Source organism: Galendromus occidentalis, unplaced genomic scaffold, assembly GCF_000255335.2.
Source record: "Galendromus occidentalis unplaced genomic scaffold, Mocc_1.1 scf7180000077535, whole genome shotgun sequence".
NCBI classification, from domain to species: Eukaryota; Metazoa; Arthropoda; class Arachnida; order Mesostigmata; family Phytoseiidae; genus Galendromus; species Galendromus occidentalis.
In genome coordinates, this window is record NW_003805523.1 from 35852 (window position 1) to 52180 (window position 16329).

General features: G+C 52.5%; 1 protein-coding gene across 1 annotated transcript; it reads right to left on the reverse strand.

Annotated features, from left to right (window-relative positions):
- Positions 1-13950: 13950 nt before the first annotated feature.
- Positions 13951-15839, reverse strand: LOC100907911 (uncharacterized). Its single transcript, XM_003748557.1, has 3 exons — positions 15501-15839; positions 14705-14874; positions 13951-14179 (listed from the first exon to the last, which is right to left on the reverse strand). Exons 1-3 carry the CDS (start codon positions 15702-15704, stop codon positions 13951-13953), a joined length of 603 nt encoding a protein of 200 aa, XP_003748605.1. The 5' UTR covers positions 15705-15839.
- Between the last annotated feature and the right edge of the window lie 490 nt (positions 15840-16329).

Here is a 16329-nt window from a genome sequence, read left to right on the forward strand (position 1 = left end):
TGAGTTTATGGAACTTCGGACAGCTTCAAGCATTGGTTTCTTCCGGGACCCATTAAAAACTCGACCGAGCGAGTCCGACGACTTCCGAGGAAGCGGAGGCAACTAGATCGCAACTCTCGACAAGACAAAAACAGACGACTGACTCGTTGCGCGCACGCTCGCCTCCTGGACGGCCTGCTCGGCTTGCTGACTCGTAGCCGCCCTGACTGAGTGACAGACTGAGTGGCTGGCAGGCAGGCAGGCTGGCGGAGTCCTTGGTTCGTTGCGCGGTGAATAATTAAAAGTTTAAATGATGCAGAACCCTGGGTAAAAGCAGATGTGCGCCGAGACAACTTAAACTTTGAGGGGTTCGCGATCATCATTCCGAACGATTGGGGAAAAACGCAGGAACTATGAATGATTCTCCGCGAGATGCAGGGAATAAGAAGCGTCCAACGCGGTCTCAGTCGTCGAGAATCAACGCGAAATTTTCGGAGCCGAAAATTCCGCGTCAGTGGAGCTCAAGCCCCTCCGGAAACGCTCGGCGGATGGTTGAAAGAGCTTGTCCCGACTCAGAACTCACTCGGAACAAGCGGGAGGAAGGCACGTCGGAGAGCCATCGACGAACAACTTTGTGTCAGTGATAGGGTCCGCAGAGCAGCTCGAGGAGAAATGAAGAGGCTGATGGGGGAAAGCCAGCCGGGTCTGGCTTTGACGCGAGGCTATTACGCAGCGTACTGGACCGGCAACGCAGGTAGTCGAAGTCGTACGAAAGTTTATCCGTCATCGATCAACTGAAGTCGCTTTATGGTCAGCGCAGGTAGCCGTCGGCTGCAGTTGCCGTTTTTGCGCACCGTTGTCGTCGTCGGTCTCTCTTCTGTTTTTTCCTTCCGCTTCACTCGCCCGCCGAGACTTGAGCAACCTCCGACGAAGCGGAGGAGAGACGAGGGACGGACAGAGAGGGATGAAGGGAAAAATGTTAGTCGGGGACACGCTCGCGGGGGAACAAAGAGAAATAAAGCGCAGGAACATAACAAGTCGCGCTCAAGTGGCTTGTACGCTAACAAGGAAACAAAACAATCTTCGGACGTTCCTAAACTGCGCTTCGAGGGTCCTGCCACGTGTTCACTCGCTTAATACTGCGAAGACTTCAACCACCTCCACATGGTCTCGAGCGCTATCTTTCGTCGAATACTCTTTGATTTTTATTTCAATGAGCAGACGGAGCTCAATAAATTTCCTGATCGAGCATCGAATGCTCCAGCGGACCATTCTCTCGCTGAGTCCGTATAATGATCAGTAGAGGAGGCGACGAGGTCATCAGGACCGGGGGCATGGAATCCCGGGGATCCGAACGGGCACGATCGGCATCACGTACGTATCGAAGGCCCGAGATATCTGGCATATCTCCGCCAGTTGAAAGGCTCCAAAATAGATGCGTCGATACTTTTCACGGATTTCTCCCACGAGTTGATTCGTAGTCACGGATAGCTATCCACCGCATGCCCCGCGGCGTATATCCTCTCAAACTTGTCTGGTTGTGGTGGCATACCACGCGGGGGGAAGGTGCGACGCCCCGTGCAAACCTCAAACGTATGCCCAACGCTTATAATGGAGTTTTCAAGAAAACAGAGGAAGTCTAGGTTTGGAGAAACGCAGCAAAATGGAACGATGGACGTCGAAGCGAAATCGGCGTGTTCAATCCAACTGTCCAATCCTGGAGAAAATTTCCCGTTCTGTTCCGCCGCGAGGACCAGACTGGCGATGCGATGTAGAACGGCGGCGCGGTGCCGGCGGAGAGCACCTCAAGCATTGCTGGGAGGTTGGGGCTCTTCACGCACAACGCAAGTCAGATGGACAAAAGAACAGACTCCGGTCGACTGTTTGCTCGCTCCAGAAGACGAGGAAGAGGAGAGGGAAGTTTGAGCTGTTGTCGAACTTGTTTGATTATGGACGTCAACACGACTGGACAGATGGGGACTGGCAGCGGAATATAAACTAGGATGAAGAGACGACATGAGGGAGAGAAATCGAGAGAGGCAGATATCAGCTTTGACATTCGCATGAACGAAGATTAGATCCTGGAGCTTTCCTGTCCTAGTCTGCCGGAGACGCTATTGGATGAGAGGTTTGTCCACAGTCCACCTCCTTATTTTTGCAAGCCCTCAACGGGTGAGCCCGAGCTGAATGAGGCTTCTTGCTCCCTCGAGTTCCCGCCCGAGGGTGACTCCTAAGTCAGCGTGATTGGGAAGGAATTGAGGGAAGCAACGGAATGACTATCGTGACTCCTCAGATAGAATTGAATCAGGTCCCTGAATAAAAAGAACAGAGCTCATCGGGAGCAGGTCGAGTGCGAGAGAGCATCGAGGTTCGGAGCTATCGAGAAATTTCCCTGGGACAACATCTTCCAGGTCCATTCCCCGATTTCTTCCCACCAGTACCCTTAGGACTCCCGGTTTTCAGCTTTTCGGAGATGATGCGAACGCTTCTTCTGCTTAGCGAATGTCGAACGTCAGCCGAGCCCGCGCTGCGGAGACCTGAATGTTTCATGGGGGAAGAGGAGCAGATATCTATTATGCTCGGAAACATTGATTCGGCGACGGGAGCAAAAGGCTGAATGTCGACCGAGAGACCGCGCGAGCAAGCGAGCGACAGATCGACGAGAAGAAGCCGCCAAAGAGAGAGACGAGCGGGACGGAGCATGCCGGGTGAGAGAAAGCCGTTGACGCCACGCGGCGGACTCCGTACTGAATTTAGAATGGGCCAAAACGCCCACGTTATTCGAAGTCGTGCTCCGGGGGAGAATTTCAAAATATTCGAATTGTCGACTCGACCGACCACCACGCCATCGACGGAACGACGAGGGTTGACCGAGAATAAAGGTGGAGGAATGGTGGAGTGGGGGTCGGGCGCTTCTAGTCCGTGGATTCTACGAAGCCTGTCGAATCTGAAACTTTAATTACTTCGAAGCCAGAGTTGTTTCTCCTTCCTACTTTTTTCAGAGGATTCGAGAGCTTTTCCGCCATAATCCGTCACAGCTCCGGATGGAGCAGACTTCCGAGCAGGACCCGTCCCCACCTCCGAGAGGGGATTTGGCGAGTGAACTCACGGTCACTCTGGGAACCCGATGATTGTCGCGTACCGGGGAACACTGATAGAAACGACAGCCACAAACAAAAGTTCAGATGACGCAGAGTCATCAATCTGTGCTGAGTGGCCCGCGGAGCAGCGTCCACCGTGCGGTGAGTGTGTGTGAGTTAGCAAACGAAAGATCGGACGGACGGCGGGACAGACGGACGGACGAGCGAGCGATCCTCCATCTTTTAGAGGAAGATGCTACGACTTGGCAATCTCGTCACGTCTCCATCATCGTGCCTCCGTCGTTGCCAGCTTTCCACTTCGCTACTTGTGCTCCGCTTCAGTTGCCACAAGATCGACTCGGTATTTCTGTCTGTCTCGCTCTTCGACGTTTCCCCACAAGCTATTCCCACCGCATTCCTCCTGTCCGTGTGGTCTGGTAAAACCTTCTGGGTAGGATTTTCTCCCGTCTTTCGTAATTCGTCCACATGCCCGTCATACGGTTGCGCTGACCGGAAAAGCGAGGGAAATTCCAACGGCCACGGTCGGACGTGCTCCCTCGTCCCGAGCGTATGCTTGAGGTCCGATTTTATCGAACGATGATAACATTCAAAAAGCTGTCTTTCAAGCTCTCCGCCCGAGCTTTTGTCGAGCAGAATGGGACGGCCGTCAATTAGGGCCAGGCTCCCACATTATTAGAGTCGCTTGGATGCGGGAAAGGTAGAACGAATCGCTCACGGCCGCGGGCTTCCCCGGAAGAACGAAAACTCCTGAGATTTATTCGCGCGACCTGCTCTGATCCCATAGCAGCGGGGCGTTCATCCAGAGCGCACGCATTTGTTTATCGACTTGGCACATGCGATTGCGCTTTTGAATGTTTAAGGTCTCGCATGCCGGCACCGCCGCCTGCATCGGGCAACCGGGATGACCCGATAACTTCCCGAGCAGCCCGCTCGAATTACTGTACGTTCTGCGTCGAGCGAATGGGGTCAGGGTCACGGAACTTCCGATGCGGATTTTTCCGATCTGATTCGTCATTCGTTACCGAGAGGGATCTTTTCCTAGAGAACAAATCATATGCGGTAGTCGGATCCCGTGCCTTATGATTGAATGACGGAGATCTGGGATTTCGGAGAGTCGAGCACGCGCAACTCGATCTTCCCTGGAAGACGAACCTTGATGAGGAAACGGGGCAAGGCGTAGGAAGAGTGGAGCCCGAATTTTCCGCAGCCGGAGACCCGCCGGTCGCCGCGACCCCGTCGTTCCTTCGTCGCACCGAGCGAGTGGGAGATCAGAAAGCGAATGAGCGGACGACGAAATGGGCGGAAGACAATTGACTGGAGGAGATAACCCGTCTCCTCCTCTATCTCCTGAGAGAGCACGGGAAAAACGCTAGGATGAACGGAAGGATCGCAGGCAAATCGAGGACAAAACCTCTCCACGGAATCCGAATCCATGGGCGCTGGGGGTCGTTATCGTACGGAATTTTCCGATGATGAATCTCTGATCTTCATCTGAGAGACAGAGAGAGGGGATAAATTTCTCATTCTCCCTTTTCCCGGGGAATTTCTCCCTCAGATCCATTCCGAATCGGGGAAAACCCGAACACGACTTCCTCCGCTCAGAAAACATTCGATCCGATCGGTTCACCGATGTTCGGCAGCCGAAGAGTTCATTCTTGCTTGATGAGCTATGAGCTCTCCCTGATCTCCCGAATAGACCACTCGACCAATCAAGTGGCTGTCGGAGAGCGAGTCCGCCGAGCAGGTGGCGTTGAGAGCTATTGATTGATCGCGGTGTGCTGTTGTTGAGGTACGTACGCAGTTCTGTCTGTTTGTTCTCTCATGACCGCGTCCCGGGGAATACCTCGTAGACCTATAGGGACTAATTGCAGCAGCATGGCCTCGAGTCGATGCCGACCTCTACCGGAAGTCGCTCCGAGCTGAGCTTGGAGAGCGACACGGCAAAACAAACGCGACGTGTTTGATAGTCATGCCGTGGACAACCAACAGGATCCAGGTAGACGACGGACGTCCAGGGCGTGTTCTCGATTAATCGCACCGGTTTACCGCTTTGGCGGCTCCCACCGTCCCACGGAATTCCTGATGTCCGTACCGAGAAGAAGAGGACATCCGTGAGCAGCCTCCATATTTCAAGGATGCAATGAAATGGCAGCAGGACACCAACGCAACGGTTTTCGGTGACCACTGAGGTGACAGCAGAACGAGCCGCAAGGAGGAACCTGGGAGCCTCCTCTCACCTTGGATGTGACAGCCACCTTCGCAGAATCGCTTTGCTCAACGAGGAATATTCAAACAGGGCAGGATCTATGCCGGAAAATTCCGTGATGTCCTCCGAGGATCTCTCTCTTTCGGGAGAGAGCCTTCCTTTCTCTTCCTAGTCCTCGCTACTCGATCTCGGCGTCCAAGGTTGTGTGCGGTTCTCCGTTCCGGTCACACTCGATGAGGGTGCACAAGTTCGAACTTGTCAATCCGGTTTAATGACTCCCGAAGGTCCGACCTGGATAGCCAGACTAAAAAAGGAACTGTCGCCGCTCCGGGAGAGCTCATTGTCCCTCACGTGAGGCCGGATGAACTCTCTCCCTCTCGGGTCACAAACTACCCAGAAGAGGAAACCACGTGCCTTACAGGGTCGAGATCCAGGAAAGTCTTTCCGAATTCCGATGCTAGGGATCGGGCTCTCCGAGAAGCTATTCGTGGCGGTCCGAGGAATTCGCGACTTTGAAATCAGTTGTATAAACATGTTCGGGAGTTCGGTCCCGGTCTGCTCTGGACAGGTTCAAACGGTCGCTTGCTACACAGCGGGCGCGTACCATGCGCAGCCATTCGTCATTCTGCGTTAAATTTTTATCCCAGCGGGTCCCTGTATACGTAAATGCCTCGTACACAAATCGTGTTAGGCCGAGCGAGCGAGCGACCAGCTCAAGGAACCGCTTGGTCTCGGCCGAGGTCTATTAGGGTATTGAAAACGCTCGCTCAGCGACAGGAGCGCTTCCTCGTGAATACTCGACCGCGAGATCCGAACGAAGCGCTATAAATGGGAGACAATTTTTTTACCCTTTCTCGGTGCAGAATATTCCGGCTGAAGATATTCCTGATCGGCGGACGTGGCTAGCATCGCAGCGATCTCCGAACGTGCGGTGCCCTCGCTATCGACTTGAGCCTCGTCGCAATTTGATCTTCGGAGATCGAGCCCGAACCTGTCGTGAATTTTGCTCTTATCTCGACTCATTGTGAGCTTCTCCTCTGCCGGTCGGGATAGATACCGGCACTTTGCTCGTTGTTCCTGCCATTATGGACTCGCTGACTAGATCGTCGAGTCGTCGAACCAAATTTCGGAAATCAAGCATCTACGTATTTTTGTCGAGGTGAGTGATGCCGAAGAGGCTCCTCTGGAAAACGATGAATTCCTCGTTCATTCCTCCCAAGCAGCTATGAATTCCATTGACTGCGCGAGCCACGTGGATATACAAAAATCGAAATATATTGCTCGCCGTGATCCAGGGAATTTCCGAAAAGGACTTCAGAGACCACATGGAATACCTTGCACGATCCGTGGTGGAAATATTCCCCGAGTGAGTCGAATTGTTCTCCGATGTTGACCTCGTTCACGAAGAGTGGCAAGCGGAATGGGAGGAAGTCTCGATTACAAGTTGGGACACTCTTAGCCATTCAACGGGCATTTCAGCCTCCAAGGTCGCCCTTGGCCTCGAGAGTCAGCTCGGTCGGTGACTAATGATCAAGCGAGGCTTCGAATCGCTTGATCCAATGCTCGCGGTTTGCGCCATTCGTGGCATAATCGACGCCGGATGACGCCGCTCACTCGACATCGAGACGGAAGGAAGACGTTGTTTTTAGACGAACCGAAGTTTTTTCCCGTCAGGAACGGAGAGGCAGCGGAAGAAGAATCAGAAATGTTCGCCGGCTGAGAGCTAATGACGTGGAGCGCTCCTCCCGCGTTTTCTCTTCTCCGGAGCTCAATCCTCTTCTCTCTCTTTCCCCCGTCTCCGACTCCAGCCCCGTTCCTCTTCGTCTTCTCTGATTTTTCCTCTCAATCCACCCCCTCACCCCTTACCCTGGCCCGCTGGCGAGCTTCCCCATCTGACTCCACGCATGTTCTCCTCTCCCAGAATTCGTTCCTTCCGTTGTGAGGAGAGCGGGAAAACGAGTGAGAGGAATGGATGCCTTATTCCTGAGCGATTTCCCATAAATGCTGATGATAGTGATCGTCTTGGGAAACTCTGCGTCGCGCCTTTTTTCCCGCCGATAGCTTTCTTTGGGGTCTCCCAGAACGGAAAAAAATACCGATCGTTTATCCAGACTCTGCCATCGAGAAATTCGGCGCGTGCTTCCTGTTCCAAGCAAGAAGGAAACTACTGAAAGCGTCTGAGAAACTCAGCAAGGCAGAGGGAAAAAGTGCGAGAGACATCGGAAAGTCAGACGAGGATAACACGAGGAGCGAGGGGGAAATCGTTTTCCACGGCGGAGCCCGCAGATGTGAACTTCGATTGGGCGCCTGATTATCGACGAAAGGGATCGGCGGGCGCCATCTATAGTAGCAGTCATCCGTGCGGATAAATGCGTGGTGTGTTTATCTCTGGTGGCGGTGTCTTTTCTGCTCCTTCAGCAGCAGCAGCAATGATCTATGACAAGCGTGATGACGGCGACGACGACGACGATGACGACGATGACATGGTCGCCGACAACAGAAACGACAGCGGCGAGCACCCACTGCACAACACACTTACATATTACAGTCGAGCCTCAACCGCATACCAATGGGCCGAGCAGCCGTCTGGAGTCAACTAAGTGAGTATGATTCACTACAATAGCCGGAGCTGGCGACGTCTGATATGGATGCTTGTGTGGCTTCTCTGTCTGGCGTCTGCTGTTCTTTCGGTGAGTTCACAGCTCGATGCCGCAACAGTCCCCTGCTTCGTGTCTCCCGCAATCTCATTCCGGTACCTTACACGGCGGATTAGTCGAGAGAGCTGGAATCTGCAGCTCGTTAATTTCAGCTCTCCGAAAGACGAGATTCCGCTCGATTGGTCCTTATGTCCTGTTGTTCCTCGATAGTTACTTTGTTCTCTATCCTTTCTATTTCTGTCCGAGATAGTACGCGCTGCCGAAAACGTGTTCCTATCGCGACCAGGCACCCCACAAAATGCATTCCTTCGGAGGCATTATCGACTCCAGCGGCTTGAGCCACGCCGATGATGATGATGCACGCGAGCAAGCTGCTAAATATGCAACGAGGTAAGCCATGTCAATGCGCCTTCCCCCCTCTAATCAAAGGGAAACAGGTTGGGGGAACAGCCGCAGGACTAGAGACTACTGAGTGAGTTAAAGGTGGGAGCCGTGCCGGAAAAGACGGAAATAGCGGGGAATGCGGGAGAAAACGAGCAGGGCGAAAAAATGCAGGAAGTGCGGGAGAGCGGCTCCGCTGGCTGACTGCCTGGTTATCATCGCCGTCGAGTGTTCTTTTTTCTCTTCTCCCTCGGTTTGTAATGCGTGTGCACTTTTGTGCTGCGCCGACCAAGCGTATAATGGTCTCCATTCGGTGGGGAATCTCGACTGCTCCCGCGGGATGACTTACCGAAAGGCGGACTGGAGAGGAAAGAGGAAGTTGTTACGAATATTCGAATATTTCAAAAATGGATACTGTGCAGCGTCCCCACGAATTTAATTCCGAACGGATGAGACTCGATTCCGGTATGACTAGCGAGCTCCTGGCGTCTGACATCAGACTCGATTCCTGGCTCGAACATTTCATGTCAGAACCCTCTCTCGACTGGGACTGTTTTTTTTGTTCGGAATTTAGGAGATCCTCAGATTTCTCGCTGTTCCAAAGCCTTTCCTCCGTTCTTCGGCTGAGCGATCTCTGGGCGACGCGCTGTGTATTTGGGCATGTGACGACTTGATTTGAAAGCTGACACCTTTCAAAATTTCGATCTGCCCGACTGAACGACCCAATGGCGAACTCGATAGAAGAACAAATGAGCGATCTCCGAGATGGATGGTGGGGGGGTCGGAGCTACAGGAGCCGTGTCCCTAGGGCCGAAAATTTCCGTTTCCCTACTGAATTGGACCGTGGACATCTCCATTCGATGCATAGCGTGGGAAGTGGATCCCCGAGTACGGAAGAGATTCGACCGCGCTTGCTGCCAGACATCTAAGGAAGCCATCGCTGGTGGAAGATTTGCTCTTATGAACACGTCGCGTGCAACAGTTTCGTCTGTTCGCCCTGGTGCGGTCTCGTTTCGAACACTCCGTTCCCAGCTCGCGGCAGCTTGACCGCGGGTAGCTCCGCGGACCCCCCCCCCCGCTATTAATTAGTGTCTGGAACTTGTTCATTGAGAATCGATAGGACAACGGACGAGTTATCGAAGCTGCTGCACATACGTTTGCGTCCGGAAGGTCGCTCTCGTTCGCCTGACACGTGAAGTGCGAAACACGCTCCGGCGAGTGCCATGCCGTCTTCGGACGATCTATTAATCCGAGCAGACAATAATGATCCTCAAGGATCCTAGAAGCAGGACAGGGCTCAAGACTGTTGCTGAGTCAGCCTAATTGCCGCTGATGGTTACGCACCTGCGGACCTCCAGTGGCAACATCGGCGTAGCATCGCGGTGCTCCTGCCTTGGGACCGAATGAGAGAAATAACAGTAATTACCCCTCATTATGCTTCGGGCGGACGCACAATAATGCTCAGTCCGCCTCCTTAGAAGAATTCGAGTCTGAAGGACGAAGTCCTTGGACATTCTCGGGGCAGATCTTGGAGATCAGAAAACAAGGACAGTTTTACCGGTACGAATTTCGGACCTGAAATGAAGCGAATCATTTCCCGATCGATCCTCTGCCGCATTCACCATCACGAACATACATTCTTACCCTTGGGAGATGGTCGTCGTCCAGGCTGCCGTGAGGATTTCCCCGGCTTTTACGTCGTGCAGAATAATAGCGTCATGCCGTTCATTGACCAAGCCCCAGGCGATGACCGTCTCTCGAGTTCGCACGAAAAAGAATCCGCCCCTCGGCGGACCTCTCCGAAGAATCCCAGAGAGTCGAAATCTGAAGATTCCGGTGGAAGCTGAAGGTTGTTTGTACCTGGGCTCACAGAGAGCGATGCCATTGCGAACCCAAGCCTGTGTGAAGAGCGAGATTGATAGAGCGGACCCGGATTCCTGAAAAGTTCCGTTTCCCCTAGCTCAGGGACACGTTCTCCTGGGTGGCATTAAGAGGCTGCGCCTCAAATGAGCCGCCCGAGTTCGACAATCCCCCATGCACGGTGCTGCCCGGTAGGGCCCGCCGCAATCATTTTTAATTTTCAACTGATCCGTTTTCGACCATTCCACTTCCTGAATGAATATCTTCTCTCATCCGTTTCTAGCAATTTCCTACTGCGGAGAAATTCTGATCGAGCTCTGGCGTCACTCTCCCTCGATACTACCTCCGATCCATTGTTCTTCGGGAGTCTCCCGAATCGCTGGAGCCTTTCGCGAAGCAGACGGTCGGTGGAACGAGCGAGCAGTCATCTGCTGGGCGTACAGCAATGAACTCCAGATGCTCCTTTTTCCCTCAGGAACTTTCCGCGATCAGTTCCTTGGACAGAAGCCATACGGGACGTCTGATGACGTGCTGGCACCGCCCTCGCTGATGTCTTGTATAAGGATCGAGTCCGCCGAGTTACAGCGAAATGAGGAGATGAATCGGTATCGGTTCTCCTGGCTGAAGGTCCCTAAGGTCCCACTCATCAATAGTGATGATGATTCATCACTTTTGAGAACAATCGATGTGACGCGTGCCTTTATGGAAGTCTCTGACTAACTGACTGAGTCCATTCTGTTGGAAATCTGAGCAAAAGAGGCTGGCGGGTCCGAGATTATTCCACAAACGTGAAAGTCTCGTGACGTGAGTGGCTCAGCAGTGTTCCCGTTAATTCACGGATCGCGTCCGAGCGAATGGAATCTCCCTCGAAATACGCTAGCCGTCCAGTGCCTTACCCGTTGATTGGTCCCTCCACTTTCCAACGCATAGAACACAGGCTCTCGATCCAGTGTCGCGCTCCCTCATTCGTTATATTGATTGATTTCTGTTTTCATTCCTGAGTCGGATCGCTAGCGTCTGGGTTCTCGATCATGCACTCCGAGCATATCCATCACTTCCCGCCGTGAATGAGGTATCGGAGCAAAACAAGGGAAATAAGCAGAGCGGTTCTCGCTCAATATAGGCTCACCTGCAGGCGCACATCTTGTCCTTCAATACCGCGGGCTTGCATGGAGGAGAAACTACTCACAGAACCTTCCACCGGAGCAACTTGCATGCATGGAAAAAAAGCGATGATTCTTTCCGCGATGCGGTTCCCCGGCCGTGTGAGTTTTCTTATGCCAAGAGTCACGTCTCGAAAATCTCATCCTAATCGAGGGTTTACGGAGTTGACTACGGAAGAAATAAATTTCATGTATCGGTCACCGGCTCCCATGACATCGAGAATGCGTCGACGATTCAGTTGATTCAGGCTTGATTTCGTCTGGAGTCTCAACCCGTTAGCATCAATGAATCCATCAGAGTAGGGGATCAAGCGCTATCCCGCGATTCGTGAAACAATGGCGATGAATGGCCCGGCCTCCGAAGGTTATCGACTCCGAATCTCGGGCAACTAAGCTCCTCGATCTTCGATTTTGAGGAGATCGAGCTCATTTAGCCCCTCCCAGCCGATTCCCCCCCCTGTTCCATTGCCGCAATGACTTTCCTCATCGGATCAGTCCCGCTCTCAACTTCCACTGCATCCCCTGCTTCGATAATCACGCTCTCGTTTTATATAGAACCCGCGATAATCGTTCCAGCACGAGCAGAGACCGACCTAACGAGCCAAGGGTGGGAATAAACGCGGAAGCGAGAAGGTGGAGAGGGAACTTCTTGACGATTTTTATGCGAAATGGTCCTCGGCTGCTGGCTCCACAGGGACTCAAGGAGAGAGTCGGGAAGGAAGGGAGAGACGGACGCTGAGAGAGCAGGAGTAAAACGAGAAGGAACGCAGCGACGAGATGGAAGATGGTGGAGTTAGACTGGGGATGAGCGAGAAGTAGGGCAGCCAGTTCCGGTCTTTACTCCCGGAAGAAAGTCTTCGGTCCGGATACCGTTACTGTGAGGACACGAAGAAATTCGAATGTGAAACGGAACTCCAGGGCTACATCGTTGTAAATGTGTTCAATTCCAGAGGTGAGAGGCGTTGCAGAGGAGGGTGAAGATGATGATGGAAAGAGAGCAAACTTATTCGTTTCTGACCGACCTGCTTCCACCGTTCCCAGCACTTTCGAACGAACAGCGAGCTCGTTTTTATGGTTAGCTGGAGCGCCGCAACCACAGCAAGCGAGACACTTTGCCAGAGAGAGACGGCAGGGGAGACGGCGAGAGACCGGGATAAAGCGTAGGACCCGTAGGGAAACGCAGAGCCGCCATCGGCTTTCTGGAACAATCCGCATAACCGCTAAAAACTGAGACTCGGACATGAGCGTACGGGAGCGCGGGAAGGGAATGCGCGTCTTCGTTGCTTCTCCGTATATATCAGCGATGCCGAAGACTCTCAGACGTCGACGACGAGTGACGCGAGGTATCGGAAACGACGAACAAGTGACCCTTCAAAGGATAAATATGGAGATGACGAACGACGAATTCGCCATTCGTGTCGGAGCGAAGCAGACAAATAGTCCAACGGGAGGTCGGTCGGTTCACCTGCCGAGAGCAGAAGACATTACAGCGCGACGAGTGAGAAGAATTTTGATATCGGATGGCGCGTCGCGTCGTCGGCTCCGATGGAATGAGGAGCTCGAGAATGGATCGACTGCCTGAGCCCAGTCGTTCGGTGGACTCGAAGGGCGATGCTCATTATTGGGACGGCGAAAAATCGGTTTCTCATCGCTTTTGCTCGTGGAGTTGCTGTCGAGCTGTTCAAACAAACGATCATTGAATGTATGATCCCTAATCGCGCATAGACACTCATGCGATCGGAAACTAGTATTCCAATCTCTGATATCGCTGATTCATTCCCTCTCGGAGCAGATCGATGGGCTCTGACGATTCGAAATTCATGATCTGATGAACGATGGGCTTTCCTTCTGAACGAAGTCCACCGAGCAGCCGAGCAGTCGGCATTGCGCCGGAAGCATCATCGAAGCGATTCCCGGGTGAACGTGAATCACGGAGGCCATCATCGAAAAGCGATCAGCCACCGTTTGCGCATCTATGTGAAGAGCGTTTTTTCGCTTAGACGTAGGAATCCCCAAACAAGTCGCTCTCGCATGCATTTCGGTGAACTTGCAGAACATAGCGAGCCCTTCGGTTAAATCCATGATTTGACTCGCCGCAAATATGTCAAAATATTTCTATCGATGGGTACAGACGTTCGCCGTGGAAACAGGAGGGCGATAGCTGCTGATCAGGCCATGCCGAATCCGCGATTCACCCGATATCGGATCACGTGCTCATTCCCTCCCGCTGCCGGGTTCTCCGGAACGCCATCCGGGATTTTGCGGTTGCCTAGACTGTTCCAATTGAAATTCGGAGACAAGAAGAACGAATAGCTCAAAACAAAATTTGTTTAGCGTACGGCTTGCCACGAGGAGCTTCCGATGGGAGGATGACTCGGAAAAACAGAATTATCGTTTCAGGAACACCTCTTAGTTTATCCGTTCCCAACATGCCACCAGCTCATTTCTTGAGCTCGACATATGATCTATCAAATAGCACAATAAAGACCGACGCGTCGCTCCCAGGGAATAATTCCTCTCAGTTAACTAATCTTGCGACGAGAATACCGCGCTCGATTCCCGGAATCGCAGCAACGCGTCAGGAAGAAACTCACGGTTGAAATTTAAGCACCCGATTTGAGACACTCCGGTTTCGGAAACTTGTGCTCCCCGACCATGCTGGCAGTGATTCCGAAGGAGGCCACTGCTTTTTCAGCAGCGACTTGTGTGGCTCTTTTCTTCGTAAGACACAGCGTGGGGTACGATCGGAAAGTCACGTCGCCAACCGAGAGTATGCAATAGAAAACTGCCTCTAACGGCATGAAGGTTACGTTGTACGACGGTGGCTTCAAACTATGATACGCGCAGAAGAGCTCGAGAGCTCTGCACGGATCGTCGACTTCCTCCCCAGTTTTCTTCTTCGTCCACTGGAATTTGCTGGTTTTTTCTTTGACCCACGCGCGGCATCCCGAGGATATCGATTCGTTCAGGGATGAGAGGGGAGAAGTCCGGTCGAATGAGTTCTTTACGTTATCGGTGCTCAACTGCGAGCCTCCATGACGCGTATTATCTTCCGAGACTTCTCCCGGGAGGCTGTCTGATGACATCGGAGACGAAACAAGTTCGGCGGCGCTGGAGCTCAGTGAAAGCTTTGAAAAACCGTCGAGCTCGTTCCCGTCGCTTGGACTCCTGAGATGAATGTCGTTGCGGTCCGCCTTCGGAGACGATTCCTTACACGAGTCGAAGCCATTCGGGCCGGTGAGCGTTTCTCCGGGGGACAGTTCCTGGAAACTCTCCGTGTCTATAGTATTTGAGGTGTCTCGGTCTTGGTTTTGCTTCAACCCGCGTTCGGGAATGGAGTCATCCGCTGAACTCCACCGAGTATTGTTCTCCCATTCCATGTCTATGCCTCCGGTACCATTCCCTTTGAAGAGACTCATTGGTATATTCACCCGCACTCTTTCGAGTATGTGTTTCTTCGCGTTGGCCAAGACTTCGAGCTCCTCCTTAAGCTCGCGAGTTTCGACATCTTCCCCAGAATCCACAAACTGCGAGAATGGAAATAAACTATTAGGAGAATTCGAATATTTTTGTGCGAGTACATATTACATCTTCGAAGGGTCTCCCCGGCGATTTCGAATAGACGGATTCAGATGAATCGAATCGGTTCGAACAATTTGACCGAATGCTCGGCTAGGGACGAACTGCATGGCAGAAGAATTCGCTCGGATTCTCTTTTTGAGGCATATGAAACCCGAGATCCCGCTTCGCATGGAGCGTTTTCGATGATACTTGCTTCTCATGGTGTGGAGCAGAATCTCGGTATTTCGACGCGTGGAATTCCATGCTGAGGAAAACATCAGGCATAGATCTCATATTCCTCTGCGAATGCAGCCGGAGTACAAACGAGATTACTGAGGTCCGATAATGTGTCGATCAAAGTTAATCGGCGCAAGAGATAATTCTCTATCCGGACTCTAAAAGCTGATGAGCCGAGCGAGATCATTGCAGACGAATTAGCCTCGTCCTCGCATTTCCGAACACGCGGAAAGCATCATTGGGATTGTCCTCGCCACCGTCAACGTTTCGCTGACTCTCCTCAGGCTCACAAATCTCCACAATTTCGGTTACCTATGTGAGATTTTTCGAACAAAAACTCCGTCTCCCGACCCACCGTGTAATATCCGCGCCTGGTTCTTCTGATATGTTGGGAATCGAGCAACTTCTCGAGGATGCACAAGTTGGTTTTCATGTCAAGACTCGGGAAAAACTCCGCCAGGATCTTGAGGGTGAGGAAGCCCGATACTCGGCTCGCGTGTCTGGCCAGGAGCACCAGCTCACGGATAGGTAGATCCTTGCTGTAAGAGATCGGTGTCATCTCCAGGATCTCGGAACGACTCCTCACAAAAATTCACTTCTTCCTTCTTTTCCTTCCGTCGAGCCCGACTTCCAGCGAATCCGCGTCTTTATGCGGCACAACGATGACAGAATTCTTGAGGGTCTCACTGACAATGGTGAGACGATCAAGTGGAAATCGAGACGAACACTTGCTTGTGAGGGAGAAGGCGCTGCGCGCTTCCGTCGCTTTGGATTTTCGTGGAATTCGTTCGATTGCTCGGCGAGTGGACCAATCGAAATAAGAGATGAGAAGAATCCCGCGATGGAAGTCTTCTCCGGAATCGAGGGCATGCAGATACTTTCTAGCGCCTATTGGAATATTTTTACCGTTTATTTGTGAGAAATATTTCCCCCATCCCCTAATCCCATGAACACAGTGCCACATGCTCAAGTGGTAGACAACCACCGAGGAAGATGCGTCGGGCTAATATGGAAGCATCTGAGCCCAGTCCCATAGAGTCTGACATTGGAAGGTCGGAGTTCGGTGATTGGTTGATCAGGAGCAGGAGAGGAACGAAGAGTCTTCCCGTGAGATTTTCGCATCCCGTATAGCGACGAGGACGCATGGTGCACATAGATCAATACTTGGTGGTCTGGACCTTATT